The 25,935-nt window shown below is 34.8% G+C and overlaps 1 protein-coding gene across 2 annotated transcripts in view; it reads left to right on the top strand.

Moving 5' to 3' along the window:
- Positions 1 to 25,935, top strand: part of HMGCLL1 (3-hydroxymethyl-3-methylglutaryl-CoA lyase like 1) — a 207,000-nt gene that overhangs the window by 73,150 nt on the left and 107,915 nt on the right. Inside the window, exons 4-5 of one of the 2 annotated variants that reach the window (XM_044253100.1) lie at positions 10,275 to 10,370; positions 12,558 to 12,706. In XM_044253100.1, coding sequence (XP_044109035.1) covers positions 10,275 to 10,370; positions 12,558 to 12,706 — 245 coding nt within the window. The remainder of the gene's footprint in view (positions 1 to 10,274; positions 10,371 to 12,557; positions 12,707 to 25,935) is intronic. The other variant, XM_044253089.1, reaches the window with a different exon arrangement.

Raw genomic sequence — 25,935 nt, 5'->3', positions numbered from 1 at the left:
TTCATTTGTTTTTGTTTTTGTTTTTCTTAAATTCCACATAGAAGTGAAATCATATGGTATTTGTCTTTCTCTCACTTATTTTGCTTAGCATAATTCCCTCTAGTTCTATCCACATTGTGGCAAATGGCAAGATCTCATTCTTTTTGATGGCTGAGTATTTTTTGTGTGTGCATGCATGCATGCCTGTTTGTGTATACACACACTGCTTTTTTTTTTTTTTTTTTTTTTATCCTTTCATCTATCAGTGGACATCTGGGTTGTTTCCATAGTTTGGCTATTGTGTATATCAATGCTACAAACATTGGGGTGCACATGCCCCTTCAAATCACTATGTTTGTATCCTTTCGATAAATACCTAGTAGTGCAATTGCTGGACCATAGGGTAGCTCTATTTTTAATTTCTTGAGGAACCTCCATATTGTTGTCCAGAGTGGCTGCACCAGTTTTCATTCCCATCAACATGTAAGAGGGTTTCCCTTTCTCTACATGCTCACCAACATCTACCATTTCCTGACCTCTTAATTTTAGCCATTCTGACTTATCTGAGGTGGTATCTCATTGTGCTTTTGATTTCTATTTCCCTGATGCTGAGGGACGTTGAGCATTTTTTCATATGTCTTTTGGCCATTTGTATGTCTTCTTTTGGAGAAATGACAGGCCATGTCTTCTCCCCATTTCTTGACCCAATTATTTGTTTCTGTGGGTGTTGATTTTGGTAAGTTCTTTATAGATTTTTAGATAATAATCCTTTATCTGTTAAGTCATTTGCAAATACTTTCTTCTATTCTGCAGGTTGTTTTTTAGTTGTTAACTGTCTCCTTTGCTGTGCAAAACTCTTTTTATCCTGATGAAGTCCCAGTAGTTCATTTTCTCTTTTGTTTTCCTTGCCTTTGAAGATGTATCTAGCAAGAAGTTGCTGCGACCAAGGTCAAAGAAGTTGCTGTCTGTGTTCTCATCTAGGGTTTTGATGGATTCATGTCTCACATTTAGGTCTTTCATCCATTTTGAGTTTATTTTTGTGTATGGTATGAGAAAATGGTCCAGTTTCATTCTTCTGCCTGTGGTTGTCTAATGTTCCCAATACCATTTGTTGAAGAGACTCTCATTTTTCCATTGGATATTCTTTCCTGCTTTGTTGAGGATTAATTGACTATAGAGTCGTGGGTCCATTTCTGGGTTGTCTGTTCTGTTTCATTGATCTGTGTGTCTGTTTTTGTGCTATTGATTTTTATATGCTGATTTGTATCCTGTAGATTTACTGAATTTGTAAATTAATTCTAAGAGGTTTTTTTGTTTTTGTTTATGTGGAATCTTAGCATTTTCCACATTTCAGGTCATAGTATCTGTGGAGAGGCTAGGTGGTTCAGTTAGTTAAGCATCTGACTTGATATTGGCTCAGGTCATGATCTTAGGGTCATGAGATCAAGCCCCATGTTGGTCTCTGCACTCAGCTCAGAGTCTGCTTGAGATTTTTTCTTCCTCTCTCTGCCCTTTCCCTTCTTGCTTGCATGCTCTTTCTCTCTTTCTTTCAAATATTTAAAGAAATAAAATCTTAAAAAAAAAAAAACCAGATCATGTCATCTGTGAACAGAAAAAATTTTACTTCTTCCTTTCCTTTGCATTTCCTTTATTTTTCTTGCCTAATTGCTTTGGCTAGGACTTATAATTCTGTGTTGAATAAGAATGGGAAGAATGGTTATCCTGTTTTATTCTTGACCTTAGAGGAAAGGTTTTTCACTATTGAGTATAATGATAGTTGTGGGCTCACATATGGTACTTCTTATGTCAAAGAAATTTTATTCTATTTCTAAAGTTTTATTTGTTTGAGTTTTTATTATGAAACTGTTGAACTTTTTCAAATGCTTTTTGATGAAGCATTTTTTGGTCAAACTTTTACATATATTGAGATGATCATTTGGTTTTATCCTTGATTCTGTCATTGTAGTGTATCACATTTATTTGAGCATGCTGAATCTTTCTTGCATCCCAGGGATAAATTACACTTGGTCATGGTTTATGATCTTTTACACATCCTGTTTGGTTTGGTAGTATTTTGTGGAGGATTGTTTCCTCTGTGTTCATTAGGAATATTACCTGTGTTTAGGTAGAAGAGTTTTCTTCTCTTGTAATGTCTTGTGTGGTTCTGGTATCAGGGTCTTATAAGACCAGCTTCTACTGCATGTTCTTATAAAAAGAAGTATTTCTTCCACATGGGTTTTTTGGAAGAATTGGTAGAAGGATTGGCATTAAGATTTCTTTAAATGTTTGATAGAACTCACATAGTCTTGTTCTTTTCTTTGTTCAGTTTTACTGATTTGGTCTCATTGCTAGTTATAGTTCCATTGTGATTATCCATTGCTTCATGTTTTTCTATATTTTTTTGACTGCATACTTTTAGTTTGCCTCTTTATCATAATAGCACGTTGTAGTGCTATTTTCTATGGAGAAACTAGAAAGATTATTGAGTCTTTTCTCTTTTTGGTGTTAAGGTTTTTTGTTTGTTTGTTTTTGTTAGGTTAGCAAAGTGTATTTCAGTTTAATAATACATTTTTGGTAATGTTTTTCTACATTGTATCTAAAACTTTGTGATGTGTAACCTTATAAATAGATACACTATTTCAGAAGAATTACCATAGTTTTGTGCCCTTTACAGGGAAGATTTTTGATACATTTTCTATACTGTGATTTTATAATAGATAAAACTATGAATGATGTAATTTTATATACTGCATATTGCATTTGTTTAAGATAAGAACTTTCATTTAATTTGACATTGATGATAACTGAATCCTCCATCTACAATTTTACACATAAAATGTTTAGCAGAATTTTTTATAGACTAGCTTCTGATTCTATACATTTTGAAACTTGTTTCTCCTCAAATATTTATGTACTTCTGGTGCCAGATATTGTAGGACATGGTGAATATGGAATTTTTGCTAAACTCTAGAATAAGGATTTTAATAGGAGGTGTAACTGAGTACTATATGTTATATATTTTATGTATTTTAAATACATGATAATATTTATGCCAATATTCTTTTTTTTTAAGATTTATTTATTTATTTGACAGACAGAGATCACAGGTAGGCACAGAGACAGGAAGAGAGAGGGGAGGAAGCAGGCTCCCTGTTGAGCAGAGAGCCAGATGATTCCAGGACCTTGGAATCATGACCTGAGCTGAAGGCAGAGGCTTTAACACACTGAGCCACCCAGGCGCCCCTATGCCAATATTCTTGAAGAGCATGAGAATCACAAGCTCTCCCTAGTGGCAAAGTTTGTGCCTGAAAATTCAGGCACATACATACATACAGAAATATAATATAGCAATGTAAAGGAACCCAATGGTATTCCAGTCTTTATGTGTATGAGTTGAAGACCATTACAATACCCAATATATAGATTAAAGCAGCATTTTGTATAATTTCCCTTTTGTCTTCTCTTCTCATATTTGCTCACTGCTCCAGAGCAATAAAAGCATCTTGCCACCAAGACTTCTCTCTCACCCTCCATCCTATTTTCTTCCAACTTTATTGGTATTTTGATTATTTAGATTTTCTGTCTATCTTTTCCTTTTCTCCTAGCACTTTTCAGTTTCCCTCTTAACATACCATGAGAAGAAATCAGGTGCACCAGTCTTGTTAGAATAGAAGAGAGGAAACAATCTGAGTTTTTTAGTAGGTGATTGGAGTGAAGGAAGGGACAATGGGTAATGCACACCCATTGAGGATGCTTGACTTGATCATGTTGGCTGTACCAGGGCAGAGAGAAAAGGAATAAAAGTAGAGTTCCATATTTAGATTATAGGATTTAGTTGTAAGACATGGTCAAGTAATATAATTTGGCAGATACTTCTTTGCAGATAGCACTATATAGAAGGAGTCTCTAAATATTTTTTCCTTCACATTAATTTTACATTCTACTCTAAACACTTTTGTCATTTAATAATACAGTGCTAAGTTGAATTCTTAATATTTCCACCCCATAACAGAATATAATTTCCTCACTTTCAGCAGAGCCACAGAGATGCATAATTTCCATGGTGATACAAAACAACTAAACTCCTCTTACGTATTTTGCAGTCCTTTTAGTGGTTAAACTCTTATTGAGTTAAAATAATAATATAATGATTTTATATGTCATCAGTGTATGTGAGACTTCAATAAAATTTTTATAATGCAGCTCTGGAACTTAAAACCCTGTACTATGTGTTATCTTTGTAATTGGATTTGTTCTGGGAAAAGGAAAAATGTTAATCAGTGTTAAGTGAATAATAGTTATTCTAAAAAAATAAAGTCTCAGTTTTTTCCTGCACTTTTATCTAGAATTAATTATAAATAATTATTTCACTTTATTGAAATCTCAGAAAACATATATTCAGTTGGAACTGAACAAAATTTACTTAGTGAGTATTTGGTTATGTCAGTTGTTATTTGGAAGAGAGATCAAGAGTAATAGGTATTTTTACTTTCATTTGATTGGATTTAAAAATGGAGGAATTTTGTGATTTAAAAAAAATCTATAAAATCTTTCTCTAATTATCTGAAGAATCTTAATAAAAATTATGTTTTAAGTTTAGGCATATTAAACTCTTCCTTTTCAGTACATAGGAAGTTGAATTTATCATGGAAAGTAAATATATACATATATGTGGATAGTCTTGTTCTATGAATACTTTTGAATAGTTTCAAGTTCTCTGAATAGCTTTGCTTCATTAAATCCTTATGAGTAATTTGCTCTGTTAAAAAAACAGAGATTCAGTTATTTACATTTAGCCTAGACAAAGTGTAGCTTAAATATTTGTCTCATTATTCTAGTTTAGTTTACCAAGAAAAATGCTTTCTTATCTGTGCTACATAAAATGCCGGATCACATGACATTTATATTTTGTGGTGTGGTATGTACACATATACACACACCTATCTTTCCCTACTGGTCTGTGGATTCTGTGTGTATAAGTCTCCTTAATTTTTCTATGCCATGTTAAATATGTAGTAAGTGCATAAAATACTGAAATGAATTTTAAAAATTATTTTTAAGGTCTTAGGACATACTTCAAATTTAATAGTTTGTCTACAAAATATAATTGAAATGTCTAATTTTTTTCTCTCTTTTAGTTTATGAGAAATGCTTTGACATTGTTTATGACTTGTTCATTATCTTAAAATCCCAATGAACTCAGAAAATTTGGATGAGGACTGTATGTATTTAGGAGTGATTAGAGTATTCAGATAATGACAAAATATTAGTAAGATGTCTAAATATGTATAATGGGGAGTGTCTAAATTTACTTCATGACAGTAGCAAATAAAATCTCTATAAACTAAATGACTATTATACTTTAATCTTTATGACCTTTTACATATCTTTAATACCCTTGCAAATTGTTACATGAATATTATTATTTGAATCCATATATAAATGTGGACTCCTAAGAAACTGATTAACCAAGGTATAGCTAGTTTTGTTGGCCAGATAGACTTAGGTATTGCCATTTCCAAACTGTGGTCAGATGATAGCAAAGTATGTTATCAACCAAATTATGGGGATTTTTGTGATCTTAAATGAAAAGTCACAGCAAAATCTTCAAAATAGGTTAAACCAGATGTGGAAAGATTTCATTAAAATGTCAAAATAGTGCTGCAAAGGAATAGTTCCATTATTGTTTGAATAATAGTTTAAAATTTAGACATTAAAATAACATCAAGATTGAAATACAGCATAAGCTTCCTAAGAGTAAAAAAAATAGTAAGGCAAGAATTTTATACCTTTCATTGAAACCTGTTTTATTTTATTCATTGTAATAAAATTATATTCTATCAGGATTTTCTAAAGCTCTCTACATAACTGTCTTTATTTACCAAATTTAGACTGAATGCTACTACTTATTAAATGACTTCTTTAAACTGTGACTATTTTATTTTTTTTTTAAGATTTTATTTATTTATTGGATAGAGAGAGAGATCACAAGTAGGCAGAGCAGCAGGCAGAGATAGAGGGGAAAGCAGGCTCCCTGCTGAACAGAGAGCCTGATGGGAGGCTCGATCCCAGGACCCTGAGATCATGACCTGGCCGAAGGCAGAGGCTTTAATCCACTGAGCCAACCAGGTGCCCCTATACTGTCACTATTTTTAAAAAGGAAAAAGTACTGATTTGTTGGAATCAAATTCATGTATTATAATTTTACTATGGTATCTTCAATGATTATCAAAGTTTAGCTTTCATGACCTGGGGATTTGGTTACTATCATCTCTTTTCATTTTTCAGTTTTACTGACTAAAACACCTATTGAAATTTTTGTTAATTTACATATGGAATGAAATAATATCATATAGGTCAATATAACCTATATTTCTTAAAGATTAAAATGTGTTTTGTGCCCTTTATGTTGTTTTTTGATGCACACTTTAACCAAATCTATATATTGGTTAGAGAAGCACTTTATTCATTTCTGTTATCATGGTTATATACATTTTTCTAATAAATATTTAAACATGCTATGTTCAGTTAGGTGTAAGGATTCATAATTTCAACTAACATTCCTGTCCAGTAAGAGGGTTGTTTTAGATTTCATTACAGTGCCCTAAAACTAGTAGTAACTCTGCTTGAAATTAGGAGTGGTATTCTAATTTTTTTACTATAATTTGTGCGTATATGATTGCTTGTACATTTGTGTGTGTGTATGAGAAAGACAGGCAGAGAAAGGCAGACCTCACAATCTAGCATCCGACAGAAAGGCTGAATTCATAGATACATAATGAAAGACTGTGTTGAAATATGCAGAAATGCTAAGCAATTTTAAAAGGCTATAAACTAATGGGGCTTACATTTTTGAATAAAGTCCTCTGTGTTACAGGACTAGACAGTGTGTCCTATTAATTTTTTTCCTGGGAACTTCTATTCCTAATACCATTCCTCTAGAACTTGTTACATGATGAATTCTCAAAGCTGTCTGAGAATTGCCTCACTTGTCTCTAGACTGCCCTTTGTATCTCTCCCAGGTTGATCTTTCCAAAATACTGCATGTTTCCCAGTCTTCAGCTAATTCAATACCCACTCCCCATGGCTTTCTATTGCCTTCATGATAAATTCTGTATTTTTAGAATAACGTGAACCTAACTCAGGAACACATCATAACGTATGGTCCCCTATCTTCATTTATAATCTATTCCCACAATATTTACCCATAATCTTCTCTAGCCAGATAATGCTTTCCTACTCTGGCACCTATCACTCTCTCTTTTCCAACCCTAATGATTTTTCTGTGTTTCAGCTTTTATGGCTATGTAATGAATTACCTGAGAACTTAGTGGTGTAAATAAATATTTGCTATGTTCAAGAAATCAGAGGGTTGGAATTTGAACAGGGCACACAGAGGAGGATACCTTGTCTCTGGTCCACAGTGTCTGGGGCTTCATCTGGGTGACTTGAATGATGGAGGCTAACGTCATCTGATGCTCTGTCAGTCACGAATTTAGGGGGTGATGCTGGCTCTTGCCTGGGGGCTTTACTTCCTTTGCATGTGGGTCTCTCCACTTGGGCTGCTGCACATGGTATCTCCGCAGAAGCTAATTTTTCTTACTGCACGTTAACTGATTTCCCCATAGCGGCTCCCCGGCCACAGAGAAAGCCATGTAGAAGCTGTATCCTTTTCTATAACTTAGACTTTCAAGTCACATGTTATTATTTCTGCTATACTCTGTCATTGGAACAATCACAAGTCTGCCTAGGTTTCAGTGGCAGGTAAACACAGTTCACCTCTTGATAGGGACTGTTGAGCTTCTAGAAGATTATGTGGGATTAAAAATATTTCTGTGGCTACTTTTTAAATTTTATTTTTAAAGATTTATTTATTAGAGTGTGGGGGTGGGGAGGGCAGAGGAACAAAGAATCTCAAGCAGGCTCAATGCTGAGCATGGAGTATGACCCAGGGCTTAATCTCAAGACCCCGAGATCATGATCTGAGTGTAAATCAAGAGCTGGCCCCTTAACCGACAGAGCCACCCAGGCACCCCTATCTTTTTAAATTTTAATAAGTCATAGTCATGTTCTATAGTTGTATCCCATATGTCTTGTAACTTTCCTAGACTATTTTAGGTCCTACCAAGACTTCCCCTTTCCGAACTCATTTAGCCTGTGCTCTCATTTATAACCAGTATATTCCTTTGAATTGTTAGTGTTTTTCCATGTGCATATGTTTTCTATCCCCAGCTATATTACAAATTATTTAGTGCAAGGACTTGACTTACTTGTATTTATATTTACCACAGGTCTAGTATAGGGTTTTGGACACCAGAAGTGCTTAATAAACATCTGGCTTAAAGTCACATAAGCTCACAATGAAATTAGAGACTCAGGTTCTATGGATTGTAGATGAACACAGTGATTAGTCCTTGTACAGAATGCAGATATCAGTGACAGATAGTGAATGTGATCCCTAAGAAGTAAGCAAGAATCATATTTTAAACAGAAGTAAATGTATTTGGATTGGATGAAAGCTTGGAGGTTTAAATGTTAGTAAGTTATGATGGCAGTCAACTTTTTTTTGCCTCTTAAATATATAATTTTAAATTTAAAACTCATTTAATCCATATTATATTCATTGAAAGTATTAAATGTAATTCCACTGGCATTTCACTGAAAGACTGATCAGTTAATAGCAGTAAATATTGTAATATTTCATATTTTTAGAAGCATGTAATTACATTAAAAAGCATTTGCATTTTGATTAATTTTTACTTCATTTTAAAATTAAAAATAATACTTCCTTATTGTACCAAGTCAAGATGTATAGATAAAAAGCAAGTCTTTTTTCATCTATTCCCATACTGAAGATACAGAATTTGGTTTGGTGCATGTTTTTACATCTTTCTCCCTGCTCATTTTGTATAGTTTTCATTATTTATATATTATTCCATTTATTTATTGTTCCTGTCATAATTTATTATCCCCAAATATGTAAAGTTCATGATTATGTCAATGTTAATTTGTCTATGTGATGATTATGAGGTTTGGTCATCAGTTATTTGCTGTAAGAGGCTAAATTAAAGACTTTATGGCAAACTAGTAGAGTTGATAGTTTAATTTTAAAGTTTTTTTTTTTTTAAGATTTATTTATCTGACAGAGAAAGAGATCACAAGTAGGCAGAGAGGCAGGCAGAGAGTGAGGGGGAAACAGGCTCCATGCTGGGCAGAGAGCCTGATACGGGGCTTGATCCCAGGACTCTGAGATCATGACCTGAACTGAAGGCAGAGGCTTAACCCACTGAGCCACCCAGGTGCCCCTAAAGTTGATTTTTTAAAGACTCATAGAAAATATACAAAAATATAGGCTTGGAAGAATGCGTTAAATTTTCTTACTATGTATTTGTTTGCATGTGTTTGCATTATGAGAACAAATAGTGATTCGATGATAATAATGCATAGAACACAATGACTATAACTAAAATATTTATGCTAGCCAAATAATATATTTATACCTGAGCTTTGTTAAATTATTCAGACAAATGTGTAATTTTTTGGTAAATAATGTTAAATTTCATACATCGAAAGTTATTTAGACATAACATTTTCATATGGAAGGCAATGCATGGCATATTTCCTTTAAAACTATCCCCAATGGAAGGGTGCCTGGGTGGCTCAGTCAGTTAAACATTGGGCCCTTGGTTTCCACCCAGGTCATGATCTCAGGGTCATGGGATAGAGCTACATGTTGGGCTGCGTGCTCAGTGGGAGGTAAGTCTTTCTGAGACACTCTCTCTTCCTCTCCCCGCATCCCTCCCCCTCCTCTTGTGGGTGCTCTCTCTCTCCTCCTCCTCCTCATAAATAAATAAATAAAATCTTAAAAACGAAACCAAAATACCCTCTCCCTAATCTCAAGGATATTTTATTTGCGACTTGGACTGTGAAATGAAAGGAAGAGACTAAAAAAACCGTCAAATGAAAGTGGGATAGTTAAGAATTGCTGAATTCTTTGTATTCAGTCAGAATTCGGTCACTTCAGAATTCAGCTGAATTCTTTGTAATTCAGAATTATTTGTAATCAGTCATTTAGCCAGGTCCTGTGATGTGAATAAGTTAAATTCAGATCTAGTTTTTATGTACTTATGACTTAAGGAACTATACTCATCTTTAGCTATGTTAGCATAGGTTATTATTTCCAACATTAATTTATAGAGTATAATTGCATGTGTAATTATAACCTTCCTATGAAACTAAACACATGCTTGATAAAATATATAAAGTTGAATATATGTAACTACTTTGCATTTCAGATGGCTGATCACTCTGAAGTGATGAAAGGTATTCATCAATACCCAGGAGTTCGCTATCCTGTCCTTACTCCTAATCTTCAGGGTTTTCACCGTGCTGTAAGTGGGCTACTAATTATTTTTAAATCGATATGTTTCTTACTGTTTTAAGGTCTTTACATAGTTAAAATGGTATCCTATGTAGCCTCCTTGTTACTATGTATAAATGCTATTCTGATGTAGGCACATGAATACACTGCGATCTGTAACCTCAGGATATTGTTCCACATCAATGGCCCTTCCACTTTAACCATTCAGGAATCAAAACACAAAAATACAGTAATCCATTTTGATATCATTGTCTTGAAAGTATATTTTGTGCTTTCCCCCTTAAATAAGGAATACAGAATTTAACTTAAGCATTTCTCAACATAATAATTATTAATATTATTATAGTAGATCATTTTTGGCAACTTTTTTGGATCAGCTTTCCGATGCGGGTTTTTCCCTCCCTCTAGGTGAAGCTAATTTGCAACTGCCTCTAACAACCTTCCCTGTTCCTCTTCTGGTTGGTTTCCTTAGTCCTACATGAATTACGAATTTATATGCAAAAAACAGAAGAAGAGGGGGGCCTGGGTGGCTCAGTGGGTTAAGCCGCTGCCTTCAGCTCAGGTCATGATCTCAGCATCCTGGGATCGAGCCCCGCATCGGGCTCTCTGCACAGCAGGGAGCCTGCTTCCCTCTCTCTCACTCTCTGCCTGCCTCTCTGCCTACTTGTGGTCTCTGTCAAATAAATAAATAATTTTAAAAAACACACAAGAAGAATCAGGGCAATTTTTTTTTCCTATTTATTTATTTTCAGAAAAACTGGGTGTGGTGAAAAAATAATGAATCAGGGCAATTTTAAGTAAAGGCTTGAGGTGTTACACTCTTAGGTTTTACTCTAAAAGTTTGGCAGCAGCTATTTCTGGTGTTAATGTTTTTCACTTTTGTCTTTGGGACTGTGTTACATAAATTTGAGGCTGTAGGTCTTAGTTGATATGTCACTTGTGTAACTTGTTAAAAGCATTCTTGTTTTGTTGTTGTTTATTTTGATATAATTTTTTAAAACCATTGTAAAGAAAGCAAGAGGCATTTTAAGAAATTGCAAAAATTGCTGTCACAGGTTTTAACAGAGTAAGGCATGTCTCCACCTTGAAAAAGATACCGAGAGCACACACCCTCTCATAGTTTGGAGAGGCAGGTAAGGTAATGGAGTGAAACCAGTGGCTTGGGAGTCAGGCACACTTGTGCTCAAAGCAGGACTTCAGAACTTTTAGTAGCTTTAGTGATTTAGCCTCTGTGGGCCACAGTTTTGTCATCTGTAAAATGGACAAAATGATACCTTTGTTTATAAGATTATGTGTTAGAAAGAGGACGCACAAAGTACACAACAGTACTGGTACATAGTAAGTGTTCAAATAAATAGAATTTTAATTTTAGAACTTAAAAATTTATCTCAGGTAGAGGACTAGAAGCCAGTATTTTTTTTTAATGGATAAAAATTTTCTTTCTTAATATATTAATAGAGCATGAGAAAGAGAGAAGATCTTGTACAATGCCAGAGATACATTAATAAAAAGTCTTTAAAAATCCAGCTGGGAAATGAGGAAACTTGGTATTTGAAAATAAGTCACTGGAGAAGCCTGGGACAAGAATAAAAGATAGCAGAGGGGAAAAACATGGAGGATAATATTTTGAATTTAAAGACTGGCAAGAGGATTAAGACATTAAACACACAAGAGTATGGTTGTGGCCGTCAAGGTATGAAACAACAGAAGCTAGGTTAAGAGACAGGAAGAAAATTTCGGGCAAAGTCTAAATGATGAATTGGAAAAACACTTTTCCCTTTGGTTATCAGAAGATAAGAACAGAAAGCATTTACTATTCCCTAGTTTAATAATTGGTCTAAAAAGAATGTTTCCCATAGATATGAAAATGTTTTATTGGGGTGTTAGTATTTTCCATAATTACAGTTAAGATATTTCTGAAGCCTACACATAATTTAGGAAAGGTAAAATTGGAATGTCATCACTGTGTTTTCTGTGCCTCAGATTTATGTTACGGTTCAGAGAGTTCTTGTGTTATCATCAAATATTTTTAAATTTGGAAAGAGCATATGTGGCAGAATGAGCAGACTCTAATTTTAAATTCCAAGGCAAATGTTAAAGAACACAAGTATGCCTTTACTGAGTAGATAATATTTCTTCTACTGCTATCATTTACATTTCTGAAATTACTAGCTTTTGCCTTTAAATTTTTTTTCAGGTTGCTGCTGGAGCCACTGAGATATCAGTTTTTGGTGCTGCATCTGAATCCTTTAGCAAGAAGAATATCAACTGTTCTATTGAAGAAAGTATGCAGAAGTTTGAGGAGGTTGTTAAGTCTGCAAGGCACATGAATATTCCAGTGCGAGGGTATTTATGAAATCCCACAAATGCTATTTAGTTAATATCTATCGTGTAAGCTCATTTATGAGCCATGAAGACATCATTTTACATAATATATGCAGGGTATCTTTTGTACCTTGTATGATTGGGGCCATCACTGTGTAGTGATACATCTTGTGCATGTCACTTAATTATTAGTGTCCAGCTTTGAAGTGTATAATGCACCTAAGATCAGAGGCACACTTGTTATTGCAAAGCTGACATTGCCTGCAAACCTGACATTGTTACTCATTTTATTAATACCCAAATGCACCCATCTATTCATCTCAGCCTACCGTGGGTTGATAAATTTGTGTAAACTCATAGTAGCATTTGGGAAGGAATTACCTAATGTGGTTTCCACAGCTTTAACATTTTTTTAAGGAACCATGACTTTTTCTTCAAATATTATTTTATGCAGAGCTTCAATAGAGTATGTAAAACATGAAATTGAGCCTTTGAGCTGCCCTGAGAAATTCAGCCTGTCGTTTCCGCATTCAACCTCCCCCTCAACAGCTGACTTCCCTGCTGTCTCTCTGTGACCCAAAAGCAAAGGCAAATGGGGAAGAAGGAGAGAGAGACCTGTTTTGGTTTTTGCCTTTTTCCAGAACCAGCAGTTGCAGCATAGACTGCACATAGGCTCAACCCCCAGGCCTAGGCTCTGTGGAGTGTATAATAAATTATTGGTTACTTAGGGAAGCATTTGTTTCTAAGACATTAGCTAATTTTCTCCTGGTTTTTATGAGTATTGAGGTATGATAATCATGATATTAACAAATTAAAATGCAGAGCACTTGTAAAAGAAGCCTGAGGGGCTGTTATTGGATTTAGATGCAGGTTTACCTCCTCTGGTTGAAGTGAGCAAAATTCAGAGTGGCAAGGGAAGGTTCAGTGGTTCATGAAAAGGCAAGCGGACCTAATTTTGAGTGGCGGTACCAGAAGAGGGTTAGAAGTCACTCAAAGTCATCTGGCGAGCAAATAGAGTTAGAATACATCACAGGGAACGATCTTGTTGGTTGGCTTACTTTTGTTACTTTCTTTTTCTTCTCTCCATAGTAATAGTTTCCAGCATGAGTTTTCAAAGATGTGGATTTTTTTTCCTAAGAGTTTATTTATTTATTTGACAGAGACCACAAGTAGACAGAGAGGCAGGCAGAGAGAGGAGGAAGCAGGCTCCCCGCTGAGCAGAGAGCCCGACTCGGGGCTTGATCCCAGGACCCTGGGATCATGACCTGAGCCGAAGGCAGAGGCCTTAGCCCACTGAGCCACCTAGGCGCCCCTAAAATTGTTTCTGTTATTGAAATATATACATATCATGCATATACAAGAAAAATTTAAAAACATTTAAAACACATTTAAAAAATGTGTTTCCATAGACAGAAAATAAAGGATGTGTGATTTTAAGGCAAAAGTGAATAACCACAATCAAAAAGAAGAAATGTACTGTCATTTTCTAAATTCAAACATACAGAAGTTGTTTGTCGCTCTTTCCTTTGAAAGAAAGGGAAAAAGAAGACACCATTCTATTTTAATGTGTTTCAATGCAGAGTGTATGTTTTACAGTGAAGTCGTTCTTACTGGAAAGTTGAAAACAATACATAACCATAAAAGTAAAGTGTGTGCAGCACTTTAAACAGGAAGTTTGCCACTTTCAAATGGCAAGGTTTTTTTTAATGTTAAAAGATGGATGTAGACATCAATTGTATATTATATTATCTTAGTTTTTCTCTTCTGAGGTAGAATAGGTAATGTATTAAAGCTAATAGAAACCCTAAATTCTCTCGAATACTGATTGTTGAGCAATTAATAATAGTGTCCCATCAGCAAACAGAGTCCTAACCATGCTACAGCTTAAAAACCTTGCCAGGCTTTGATAAGAGAGGCACAGAGTGCAAGATGGATACAAAATGACACATGGTCCAATGCAGTCTGCAGAGTACATTGGAGACGTGCTGGAGAGCTACACCATAGACTGGTGTATGTTTGCCAATGCAGATTTTGTTCCATGGGAGGACAACTCGTAGACTTTCTGAAACACTGTTCATTTTCAGAAAGATGCCTTTCAGTACGTGAGTTTGCTCTTTGCTCAGTTGAGAATTATCTTCCTCCTCCCCAAAACTTTTATAGAGTTTAAATTAGATTTTATTTTTACTGGCAATCGAGATTCTAGATACTCATTATGAAGAGTCATAGGTCATTAGTAATCATTTAAGAAAGAGTCATGCTCAACCAGTGAAACTGAAGTAGACGCTTTAGCATGTCTTCTATGGCAACATGGCAACAGCTGCATCAACATGTACTTGATCACCATCCAGAAAATTCATGTCATCAGCTGTCAGATTTAAAGGCCATAAGGCAGCACACATTTTATAAATGCTCAGTAAAACCATTTAAATTTTTATGAAAATAGTTAACTTTCATATGGTCTAAATAGCAGCTTTTATTAAAGTTATGAGGGCCATTGTTGGATTCCCCATGTCCCCCCCACCACACACATATACACAGGCTTATGTACACATATTTTATATACGCTTAGGACTTCACATAACATCTGGGATACATTGGGAAAATATACCATGCCAAATCATTGACATAAAATGCAAAGTCAGCTAACTGCCACTGAATATACATTATATGTGAATGGACTAGAATGAAATATCTACATTTTAGACTTCATTTTTTGCTGTGTAATTCATATGACATATGTTTAAAATATGTAGGTTATTTTTCTATTATCTAAATTTTTAAAAAGTAAAAAAGGTATAGAAAAATAGAAATCTATGAGAAATGTAATCATTTTCTCTATTTTTATCAGTGCATTTGTTGAAATAATTATCTCTTGGCTTGTCAAGATCCTTTCAAAATTGAAATGTGTCAAGATATGAAGGTAGTATTCTAATATATCAGACATTTAGTTTTATTCCTTTTTGTCTGAGTATCAACTTAACCTTAAATGAAGTCATTAGAATCACATGCTCTCTCTCTTTGTGAGAATATTAATTTAAAAAAGGAAACTATCACAAAGGAACCATTATTAATTTTACTATTAAAATGCTTATATATTATAAATTCACAAGGTCAGCAGTTGTACACAACAAAGAAAAGCTTTTTACATAATCACATTTTAGGCCACAACTTTAAAATCATTTAAAATGAGTTGACCCAGGATTACTCAAAGCCTGAACCTACTGAAAGTTGAAAGAAGTATATTTGTAACAATTTCCTAGAAGTCAAACAAAATTATCCATCCATTGTTTAAAAAAAACCCTGCAAAATGCAAAAAAGCATTTTTTTAATTAACATATAATGTATTATTTGTTTCAGGGGTATGGGTCTGTGATTCGCCAGTCTTACACAATTCCCTGAACTCACCATAGTACATACCCTCCCCAGTATCCATCACCCAGACTCCCCATTCCTCCCACCCAGCTCCACTCAAGCAACCTTCAGTTTGTTTCCTGAGATTGAGTCTCTTATCGTTTGTCTCCCTCTCTGGTTTCATCTCGTTTCACTTTTCCCTCCCTTCCCTTATGATCCTCTGTCTTGTTTCTCAAATTCCTCATATTAGTGAGATCATATAATCTTTCTCTAATGGACTTACTTCACTTAGCATAATAACCTCTACTTCCATCCACGTCGTTGCAAATGGCAAAATTTTGTGTTTTTTTGATGGCTGGATAATATTCCTTGTATACATATACCATATCTTCTTTATTCAGTCATCTGTTGATGGACATCTAGGTTCTTTCTGTAGTTTGGCTATTGTGCACATTGCTGCTATAAACATTGGGGTGTACATGCCCCTTCGGATTACATTTGTTATCTTTAGGGTGAATACACAGTAGTGCAATTGCTGATATGTAGGGTAGCTCTTTTTTCAACTTTTTGAGGAACCTCCATTCTGTTTTCCAGAGGGACTGCACCAGTTTGCATTCCCACCAACAGTGTAGGAGGGTTCCCCTTTCTCCACATCTTCGCCAACACTTGTGGTTTCCTGACTTGTTGATTTCAGCCGTTCTGACTGGTGTGATCATGTGTCTGTTGGCCATTTGGATGTCGTCTTGCAGAAATGTCTGTTCATGTCTTCTGCCCATTTCTTGATTGGATTATTTGTTCTTTGGGTGTTGAGTTTGTTAAGTTCTTTATAGATTTTAAGATACTAGCCCTTTATCTGATATTTCATTTGCAAATATCTTCTCCCAGTCTGTAAGTTGTCTTTTGGTTTTGTTGACTGTTTCCTTTGCTGTGCAAAACCTCTTCATCTTGATGAGTCCCAGTAGTTATTTTTGCCCTCGTTTCCCTTGCTTTTGGTGATCTTTCTAGGAAGAAGTTGCTGCAGCTGAGGTCAAAGAGGTTGATGCCTATTTTCTCAAGGATTTTGATGGACTCCCGTCTCACGTTGAGGTCTTTCATTGATTTTGAGCCTATTTTTGTGGGTGGAATAAGGAAATGGTCAAGATTTATTATTCTTCATGTGGCTGTCCAATTTTCCAAATGCCACATGTTGAAGAGACTGTATTTTTTCCATTGGCCATTTTTTCCTTGCTTTGTTGAAGATTAGTTGACCATGGAGTTGAGAGTCCATTTCTGGGCTGTCTATTCTGTTCCAGATATCTGTTTTTGTTCCAATACCATACTGTCCTGATGATGACAACTTTGTAATAGAGCTTGAAGACTGGAATTGTGATGCCACCAGCTTTGATTTTCTTTTCCAACATTCCTCTGGCTATTTGGGGTCTTTTCTGTTTCCATATAAATTTTAGGATTATTTGTTCCATTTCTTTGAAGAAAGTTGGTGGTATTTTGATAGGGATGGCATTAAATGTGTAGATTGCTTTAGGTAGCATAGACATTTTCACAATAGTCTTCCAATTCATGAGCATGGAACATTGTTTCCATTTCTTTGTGTCTTCCTCAATTTCTTTCATGAATATTATATAGTTTTCTGAGTATAGGTTCTTTGCCTCCTTGGTCAGATTTATTCCTAGGTATCTTCTGGTTTGGGGTGCAATTGTAAATGGAATCAACTCTTTAATTTCTCTTCTGTCTTGTTGGTGTATAGAAATGCATCCGATTTCTGTGCATTGATTTTATATCCTGACACTGACTGAATTCCTGTATGAGTTCTAGCAATTTTGGAGTGGAGTCTTTTGGGTTTTCTCCATAAAGTATCATATTATCTGCAAAGAGTGAGGGTTTGACTTCTTCTTTGCTGATTTGGATGCCTTTTATTTATTTGTTGTTGCTGTTGTCTGATTGCTGAGGCTAGGACTTCTAGTACTTGTTGAATAGCAGTGGTGGTAGTGGACAGCCCTGTGGTGTTCCTGACCTTAGGGGAAAAGCTCTCAGTTTTTCTCCATTGATAATGATAGTTGCTGTAGGTTTTTCCATAGATGGCTTTGATGATATTGAGGTATGTACCCTCTATCCCTACACTGTGAAGAGTTTTGATCAAGAAAGAATGCTGTAGTTTGTCAAATGCTTTTTCTGCATCTATTTAGAGTATCATATGGTTCTCGTTCTTTCTTTTATTAATGTATTATATCACATTGATTGATTAGCAGATGTTGAGCCATCCTTGCAGCCCTGGAATAAATCCCACTTTGTTGTGGTGAATAATCGTTTTAATGTACTTTGGGATCCTGTTGGCTAGTATTTTGGTGAAAATTTTTTCATCCATGTTCATTTGAGATACTGGTCTATAATTCTCCTTTTTGATGGGGTCTTTGTCTGGTTTTGGAATCAAAGTAATGCTGACTTCATAAAATGAGTTTGGAAGTTTTCCTTCCATTTCAATTTTTTGGAACCATTTCAGGAGAATAGGTATTAATTCTTTAAAAGTTTGATAGAATTTACCTGGGAAGCTATCTGGCCCTGGGTTTTTGTTTTTTAGGAGATTTTAGATTACTGCTTCAATTTCCTTATTGGTTATGGGTCTATTCAGGTTTTCTGTTTCTTCCTGGTTCAGTTTTGGTAGTTTACACATCTCTAAGAATGTATCTATTTTTTTCCAGATTGTCTAATTGCTGGCATATAGTTGTTCATAATATGTTCTTATAATTGTTTGTATTTCTTTGGTGTAGGTTTACAATGCAAAAAATAATTAACTGTGAATTTTAAGTCCTGAAATTCCTAATTCTGCAGAAAAAAGGTACAAAACAATGAGAATAAGGAGTAAAAGATGAATTAGTCATTAAACTAACTACACATGTAGTTAACATGTAGATAACTACACATATCTTTTAGATACAGAAAAACAAAAAGCAGTTTTAGGATATGAATAGTGTTTTATTTTTTAAATTAGCGTTTTTGTTTTCTTTAGGTAAATAGCCATTAGCAGAATGACTGGATGGTATGGAATTACTATTTTTAATTATTTGAGGAATCTCCACTTTGTTTTCCACAGTGCCTGCCAGTTTACATTCCCACCAGCAATGCACAAGTGTTCCTATCTTTCCACCTCAGTGCTAACACTTGCTAATATTTTTTTAAATCTTTTTGATAACTAGCTATTTTGAAAGGTGTGAGGTGATATCTTCTTGTGGTATGATTTACATTTCCCTGATGATTGATAATGTTGAGAATCTTTCCATGTGCCCCTTGGCCATCTGTATGTCTTCTTTGGAAAAAAAATGTATTCTGGTCCTTTGCCCACTTTTTAATTGGATTATAGTTTTTTGATATTGATTTGTATAAGTTCTTTATATATTTTAGATATTAGCTCCTTATTGGTTATATCATTTGCAGATATTCTTCCCCATTTGGTAGGTTGCCTTTTCATTTTGTTGATGGTCTTCTTCACTATGCAAAGGCTTTTTATGTTGGTATAGTCTGAATATATATATTTATTCTGCTTTTGTTTTCCTAGAGAGCATGATTTTTGCATCTTTGATCTACTATCACCCTCACCACTTACTTTCTCCTCAGCCAAGACCAATAAAAATCAAATCTGGCTTAAAACTTCTGAGTAAGATTGTATTACATATATCAGTGACCAGTTTTTTTGATGAAACACCAATGATATTAGACAATTCTTGTACTTAATTGTTTTTTGACTCATTGTCTAGCTCTGTATAATTTCTAACCCTTAGAATGGCAATCTTTCTGTCATGAAGTAAGGGTATAGCCCTCTCCCTGAAGGTGGTCAGTGTTCCCTGGTTTTCCTTTTGAGAGATAATTTATAACACCCATTTATTCAAGAATTTGCATACTGCTTGTTTGTTAGCCAACCATTTAGGTCATTTTGCCCATATTATATTTCTCATTCCTCCTCTCTCTGATACAACATGTCATTACCGATCTCTATCCTGAGCCTGAAGGTACTAGCAATATTATTGAGCATGACAGTGAGTGTCCTTATTTAAGTCTCAATTTTTTAAACACACAGTGACTGACAGCATTTGTCATGACTGATATAGCAGATACAGTCCATTGGATGATCTTCCCTAATGGAATTCACTTGAATATGTGGCACCATCTTCTAAGTGGATAGTTTATAAGTCAGGTTCCTTTCCAACCTCTGCTAAACCGAGGGCTTTGTGTTGGCCTGGAAGAAAAATGAGAAGAGCAAGTCAAAGCATCATTTACCAAAACATGGTACATAAAACTCTAAAAATGAGACATCTGTTAAAGCTATTTTGTGTCATCCATATGGTTTGAGGGTTTACACTCTATTTTTTTTTTAACCTTACATATTATTCTGGCACTGCTGTGAATCAGAATAACACATAGCTGGCAATAGTTAATACATGTAAGCTGTGTTGGTACAGTCATGTCTAAACAGCCTTCATCTAGAGTCTTTGAGGAAGGAATGTATTTTTTCATTTCTCATGAAATGAGCATTTGAGAGCCAAAAGAGCATCTTAGCAGAATTGCTCCTTGAGGCCAAGGGACAGCATTTATTTCTTATTATCTTCTACAGTGTTAACTGTTTGACAAACTATCACAGCACTCTTTTGGTTAGTTTATTAATGATGGAATGCTATTTTGAATTGTGTATTGATGGATGTATTCGGCGTGACTGCATCAAAACAGCTCCCACATTTAAATGTCTTAATTATGTTTAATTGACATCACATGTCATCTCCTTGCTCTTGGCATTGCTTTTCTCTTCTGAGGATAGCAGTGGTTGATTGCTTCCATTCAAAGTCTTTGCACCATTTATTCCAAGCCTTTCCTCATCGTTTTGGCCAGAATGGTGAAAGGATGTAGGATAATTGTGGGAAGGTAGGCTTAGGTAAGGCCTCACTGTAGGAACTTTTTCATGACTGTGTTTCACCAGGAAATATTGGCAAAGCCTTGAATGCCTCCGTTTCTCTTTTATCATGATTTTGCACAATACTGATAATAGGCCTTAACAAGCACAAATAAAAATAAAACAACTTACATTTCTATCCACAGAGTTTATTGTAACACTATGCTTTTAATTTTAACACAATGAGCTTCAGTATGGTTGGCAAATCCTTTATTATTCTGTCATCCTATATAGTATTTAAAATATCCTTCTAAGTCTGAACTCATAAATATATGCTCTCTTTTCTGGCTACAGGATTTAGAAATTTAATAATCTATAGGAGGGGCAACTGGGTGGCTCAGTGGATTAAAACCTCTGCCTTGGGCTCAGGTCATGATCCCAGGGTCCTGGGATCGAGCCCCGCATTGGGCTCTCTGCTTAGCAGGGAGCCTGCTTCCCTTCCTCTCTCTCTGCCTGCTTCTCTGCCTACTTGTGATCTCTGTCTGTCAAATAAATAAATAAATAAATAAATAAATAAATAAATCTATCTTTAAACAAACAACAACAAAAAAAAACCCTATAGGAGGTTATATATTTAGAGAAAAGATTAGGAATTGCTTAGAAAATTGTTCAAATGATGAAAATGGTACCTTAACACATTTGTGGATTAATTCATTCAAGAAATATTATACGTTTTATATAATTCACTGTCTGGTGATACTGTATGGAATATGAAAATGAAAAAGTAGCTGACAGAAGAGTTTCAAGCAGACTAGAAAACAATATAGAGAGAATAATTATTATATTGTCAAAAAAAGGCAAATACATTAAGAGACATACAGACAAATCTTATTCAAGTTTTAAGTAATACTATATTAAATTTCTCTGGGGTAATTTGGAGAAATTTAATGCAGAAGGTGTCAGTAAAATGAAGTCATTAAAGATTAGGTAAATTTATGAAAGCATAATGAGAAATGATGGCCTTTTCAGGTGGGACAGGAAATCTACAAAGAACAAAGATACAGTGAAAAGAAATCTCAAGAAATGTTTAGGTGACAGGAAAAAGTTTACTTTCACTGGAATGGGAGTTTTTGAAGCTGTGTAACTGCAGAGAAGTAGAAAGTTAAGTTGAAGTTTCATAAATTGTGGAACTTGAATACCAGGTTTATTTGGTAGACAATGGCAAGCCACTTAAAGATTTTCAAAGTATAAAACTATATAAATAGATCTATGCTGTGGTCATACTATTTTGTCAATAGACATTGGTGTACAAATGAGTGATGTGAGACCAGAGGCAAGGAAAGCACTTAGGAAATGTTTGCAGCTGTCCTGGAGAAGATATTCAGGGACTGTTATGTATACTTGGGCTGGCACTGGCAGATGTCCTGTGCTACAGAGGTTGGAAAGGAAGAACCAGCCAACCCAGGTTATTGAATATGTTCTCAAAGATGACCTTTAAGTGATCTGGCAGTACAGTTTCTGAAAACAACTGTATCATTATTTTTTTAATGGCAAATGCAGGGGAAACAGAAATGAGCCCGATTTTGGATATACTGAGCTTAATATATTATGTGAATATGTCAGGAAATCAATTCATAATGTTCATGAGATTTGTAGTTGTTCCTTAGGTTATCTATCTGTGTAATGATGAAAGACAGTAACTGTGGGGGACTGAGTTGATGTTCTCTAGAGACTCCCTTTTTTATTCCCATTACAAACAAATATAACGACTTCTAAAACATATAGCCAAACTCCGAAAAGAAAGTCCTCAGATTTCATTAAAGAAAGTGTGGTAAACATAAAGGTTGATGCCACTAGCACATGGGGTATCTATTTCAGATATAATCCCTATGGGCTAAAAATGGGATTTTATGGGGAAAAGACAGATATTCTACTAAACATTGATTTCAAAGTGATTATTCTTAGAGCTGGGAATCACCTTCTTGTGAATGCAAAATCAGTAGAACTTGCGATGCATTCTGGAAACCCAAATTAAGAAATTCAGGTGGAAATTTGTCCAAGAACTAATGAAGTCCACAGGGCAAGGGCCAAAGGAAGTCAGATCTTGTTTATAGGGACATTTGAATAAGTAAAGACTCTCATGGAACTCCTACTGAAACGAAATCACCATGAAAAGACACAGTGAAAGTTATAAATCTCATGATATGAAGTATACCCTAAGTAAAAAAAAATCAGGAAAACTTTAACAGAAAAGAAGGAAATAGAACAATTAGAATAGAAGATTATAAAAGGAAAAGAAAAGAAAAGAAAAGGAAGAACATAAAAGAACTGATCATTATTTTTTAAAAAAATGAAGCTTTTACAAAAAGTAAAAAAAAAGGTAAAAGTTCTGACACTCTCATGGTAAAATGTAGAATATTAGATCTAAACAGAGAATCCTAAAGAAAATAGAGAAAAAATTACTATAAAATTGCTATAAAGGTATTACCTTTAGATAGCAAAATTTTCATCAGCAAAACAGACAGAGATAGTGAAATATGTTCAAATGGTAGAATAACTTAACCTAAAATTTTATACCTAGTCAAACTATTATACATTAATGAAGGGGAAATAAAATAATTTGCGGACAAAATGGTCTGCAAAACTCAAACACTGGTGAAAAAAAAAAATACTAAAGGACATTAAACCAGAAGTAAGAAACTGAATAAAAAAAGAAATGGAGAGGTTGTAGTTTAGAGCTTCATTAGAGTAGAAATGATTTGAGATAGGTCTCTGAGAAATTAAACCACCAGATAATTGAAAATAGATCAGAGGTTCCATGGCATAGTAGTGGGGAGATTCTTGAGACAAGCTCTCAAAACTCTGTATTATCCCGCTTTTTTTTTTTTTTTTAATACAAGGAAATCAGGCCATCCAGGGGAGGTAATATTGCTAAAGGGTTAGTGGTTTTCCATTTTGACAAAATAATGGAGCTTTATAGATGGTTTTGAAATACTAGTGGTTGAATTTCCTCTCCTAAGTTTGTGATTTAATTGTTTTGGAGTGTATCCTAACCATCAAGGTTTTGTTTTTTAAGCTCCCAGGTGATGGGTGCAGGCAAGTTCGTGAGCCCTTCTAATAGATTGCTAGAGAAGAGCAGAAATCTAGATGTCGACTCTAGCCACTAGTCAAAGCAGATGATGTAGACTATTTTTATCATGGTAGAGACTTTCTCATACTCATGAAAGTATTTCATTTATTACCATCAGCAAACTTTTTCTGTAAAGGACCAGACAGTAATATTTTAGGATTTTGTGGGTCAGATACTCTATGTGCAACTAATTACCTCTGCTCTTGCAGTGCAGAAATAGCCATGGCTAATAGGTAGACAGACCGGCATGGCATTGTTCCAATAAAATTTTACTTGCAGGAGCGCCAGGGTGGCTCAGTGGGTTAAAACCTCTGCCTTCAGCTCAGGCCATGATCCCAGGGTCCTGGGATTGAGCCCCACATGGGACTCTCTGCTCTGCGGGGAGCCTGCTTCCTCCTCCTCTCTCTCTGCCTGCCTCTCTGCTTGCTTGTGATCTCTGTCAAATAAATAAATAAAATCTTAAAAAATTTTTACTTGCAAAAGACTAATGACCAGGATTTGGGCTGTGGGTCTTAGTTGTCAAGCTCTGCTTATATAATATTAAAATAAATTAATGGGCATAATCGAGAACCATCACATTTGTTTTGGAGAAAGTAGCCCCATGTATGAATAGGTTAAAGAAGTGTTCACTTGCAAGAATGGAAAAGAATATATGAAGGTGAAATGCAGTGGCATATGAAGACCCAGGCAAATCTGGGAAGGAATCAGAGGGAAAACTTTAATGAATAAAAATGCATGTGGCCAACTTAAAGTTACAGAATAAAGGAGGTAGCTATGGCCAGATAAGTTGAGAATGCAGGGGAGGTTAGTTTGCTTCTATTGTTTTGTACTTGTTTTTTCTTTCTTTTCTTTTTTCTTTACGTTTTTCTTTCCTATTTAGAGGGATGTCATGTAAATGCATGGCTTGGATTTTCTATTTAATCACATTTAGATATTTGGGGTTTAGAGTAAAAGTGATTATAAACACATGTAGAAAATGCATATTAAAAGGGATGGGGTGGGGGATGGGTTAGCCCATTGATGCATATTAAGGAGGGCAAGTATTGCATGGAGCACTGGGTGTTAAATGCAAATAGTCATGGAATACTACATCCAAAACTAACGATGTACTGTATGGTGACTAACAGAACATAAAAAAAAAATTAAAAAAAAGAAAATATTTACTTATCTGTAATCATTGTATCTGAATTGAAAATGTTTGTTCTTTTTCAACCTTAGCTACCTTTCCCAGGGTTAGGTTTCTGTAACATTTTCTTTCTACTTGTCTTGATTAAATTTATACAGATTATTCAAACAAGATTAAATTATAGTAATTATTAGGACAGAAAAATTGATTTCCTCTCCAACATAACTTTCAAATTTTAATTGAATTAACCACTGTATTCCTTCTCTGTTCTTATTAATGCTTACTGATTTAGTAAATTGTGTATTTGTTTGAATCACAAAGCACAACTTTTATTCACATTTTAATACTTTTGAAATTAGATTATATCTTTGGAATTAATGGGTATGGAATGAATCATTGAATATATAGCTTTTTTTCCTCCAAAATATGTTGTGAAATTCATAGTGTTTCTTACAATGGACAGCATCTTAGAAGTGTGGAAATAACGGTCTTAGAGTTTATCTTCTTTTTGCCTGCACCTTTCCTCTGGCAGCCACTTCCAGAGTTCTCAAAGAGTTAACATTTCTGGAAAACTACTCTGATCTTGTCACTATATTACCTAATAATTTTGAGTAATCTCAAAGTTCAGACTTCTTGGCATGGCATTCAAGGGCTGTATTATCTAAAGCTTGTTATATTCTGGCTCAGAAAATGGCATCTCCAGCCTCATTTCCTACCACCCCCTCTCACTCATGTGAATTGCTTCACCCCTGACAATCAAGCACATG

This window comes from Neovison vison, chromosome 1 (assembly GCF_020171115.1).
Source record: "Neovison vison isolate M4711 chromosome 1, ASM_NN_V1, whole genome shotgun sequence".
NCBI classification, from domain to species: Eukaryota; Metazoa; Chordata; class Mammalia; order Carnivora; family Mustelidae; genus Neogale; species Neogale vison.
This window is presented reverse-complemented; position numbering and strand designations above follow the sequence as displayed.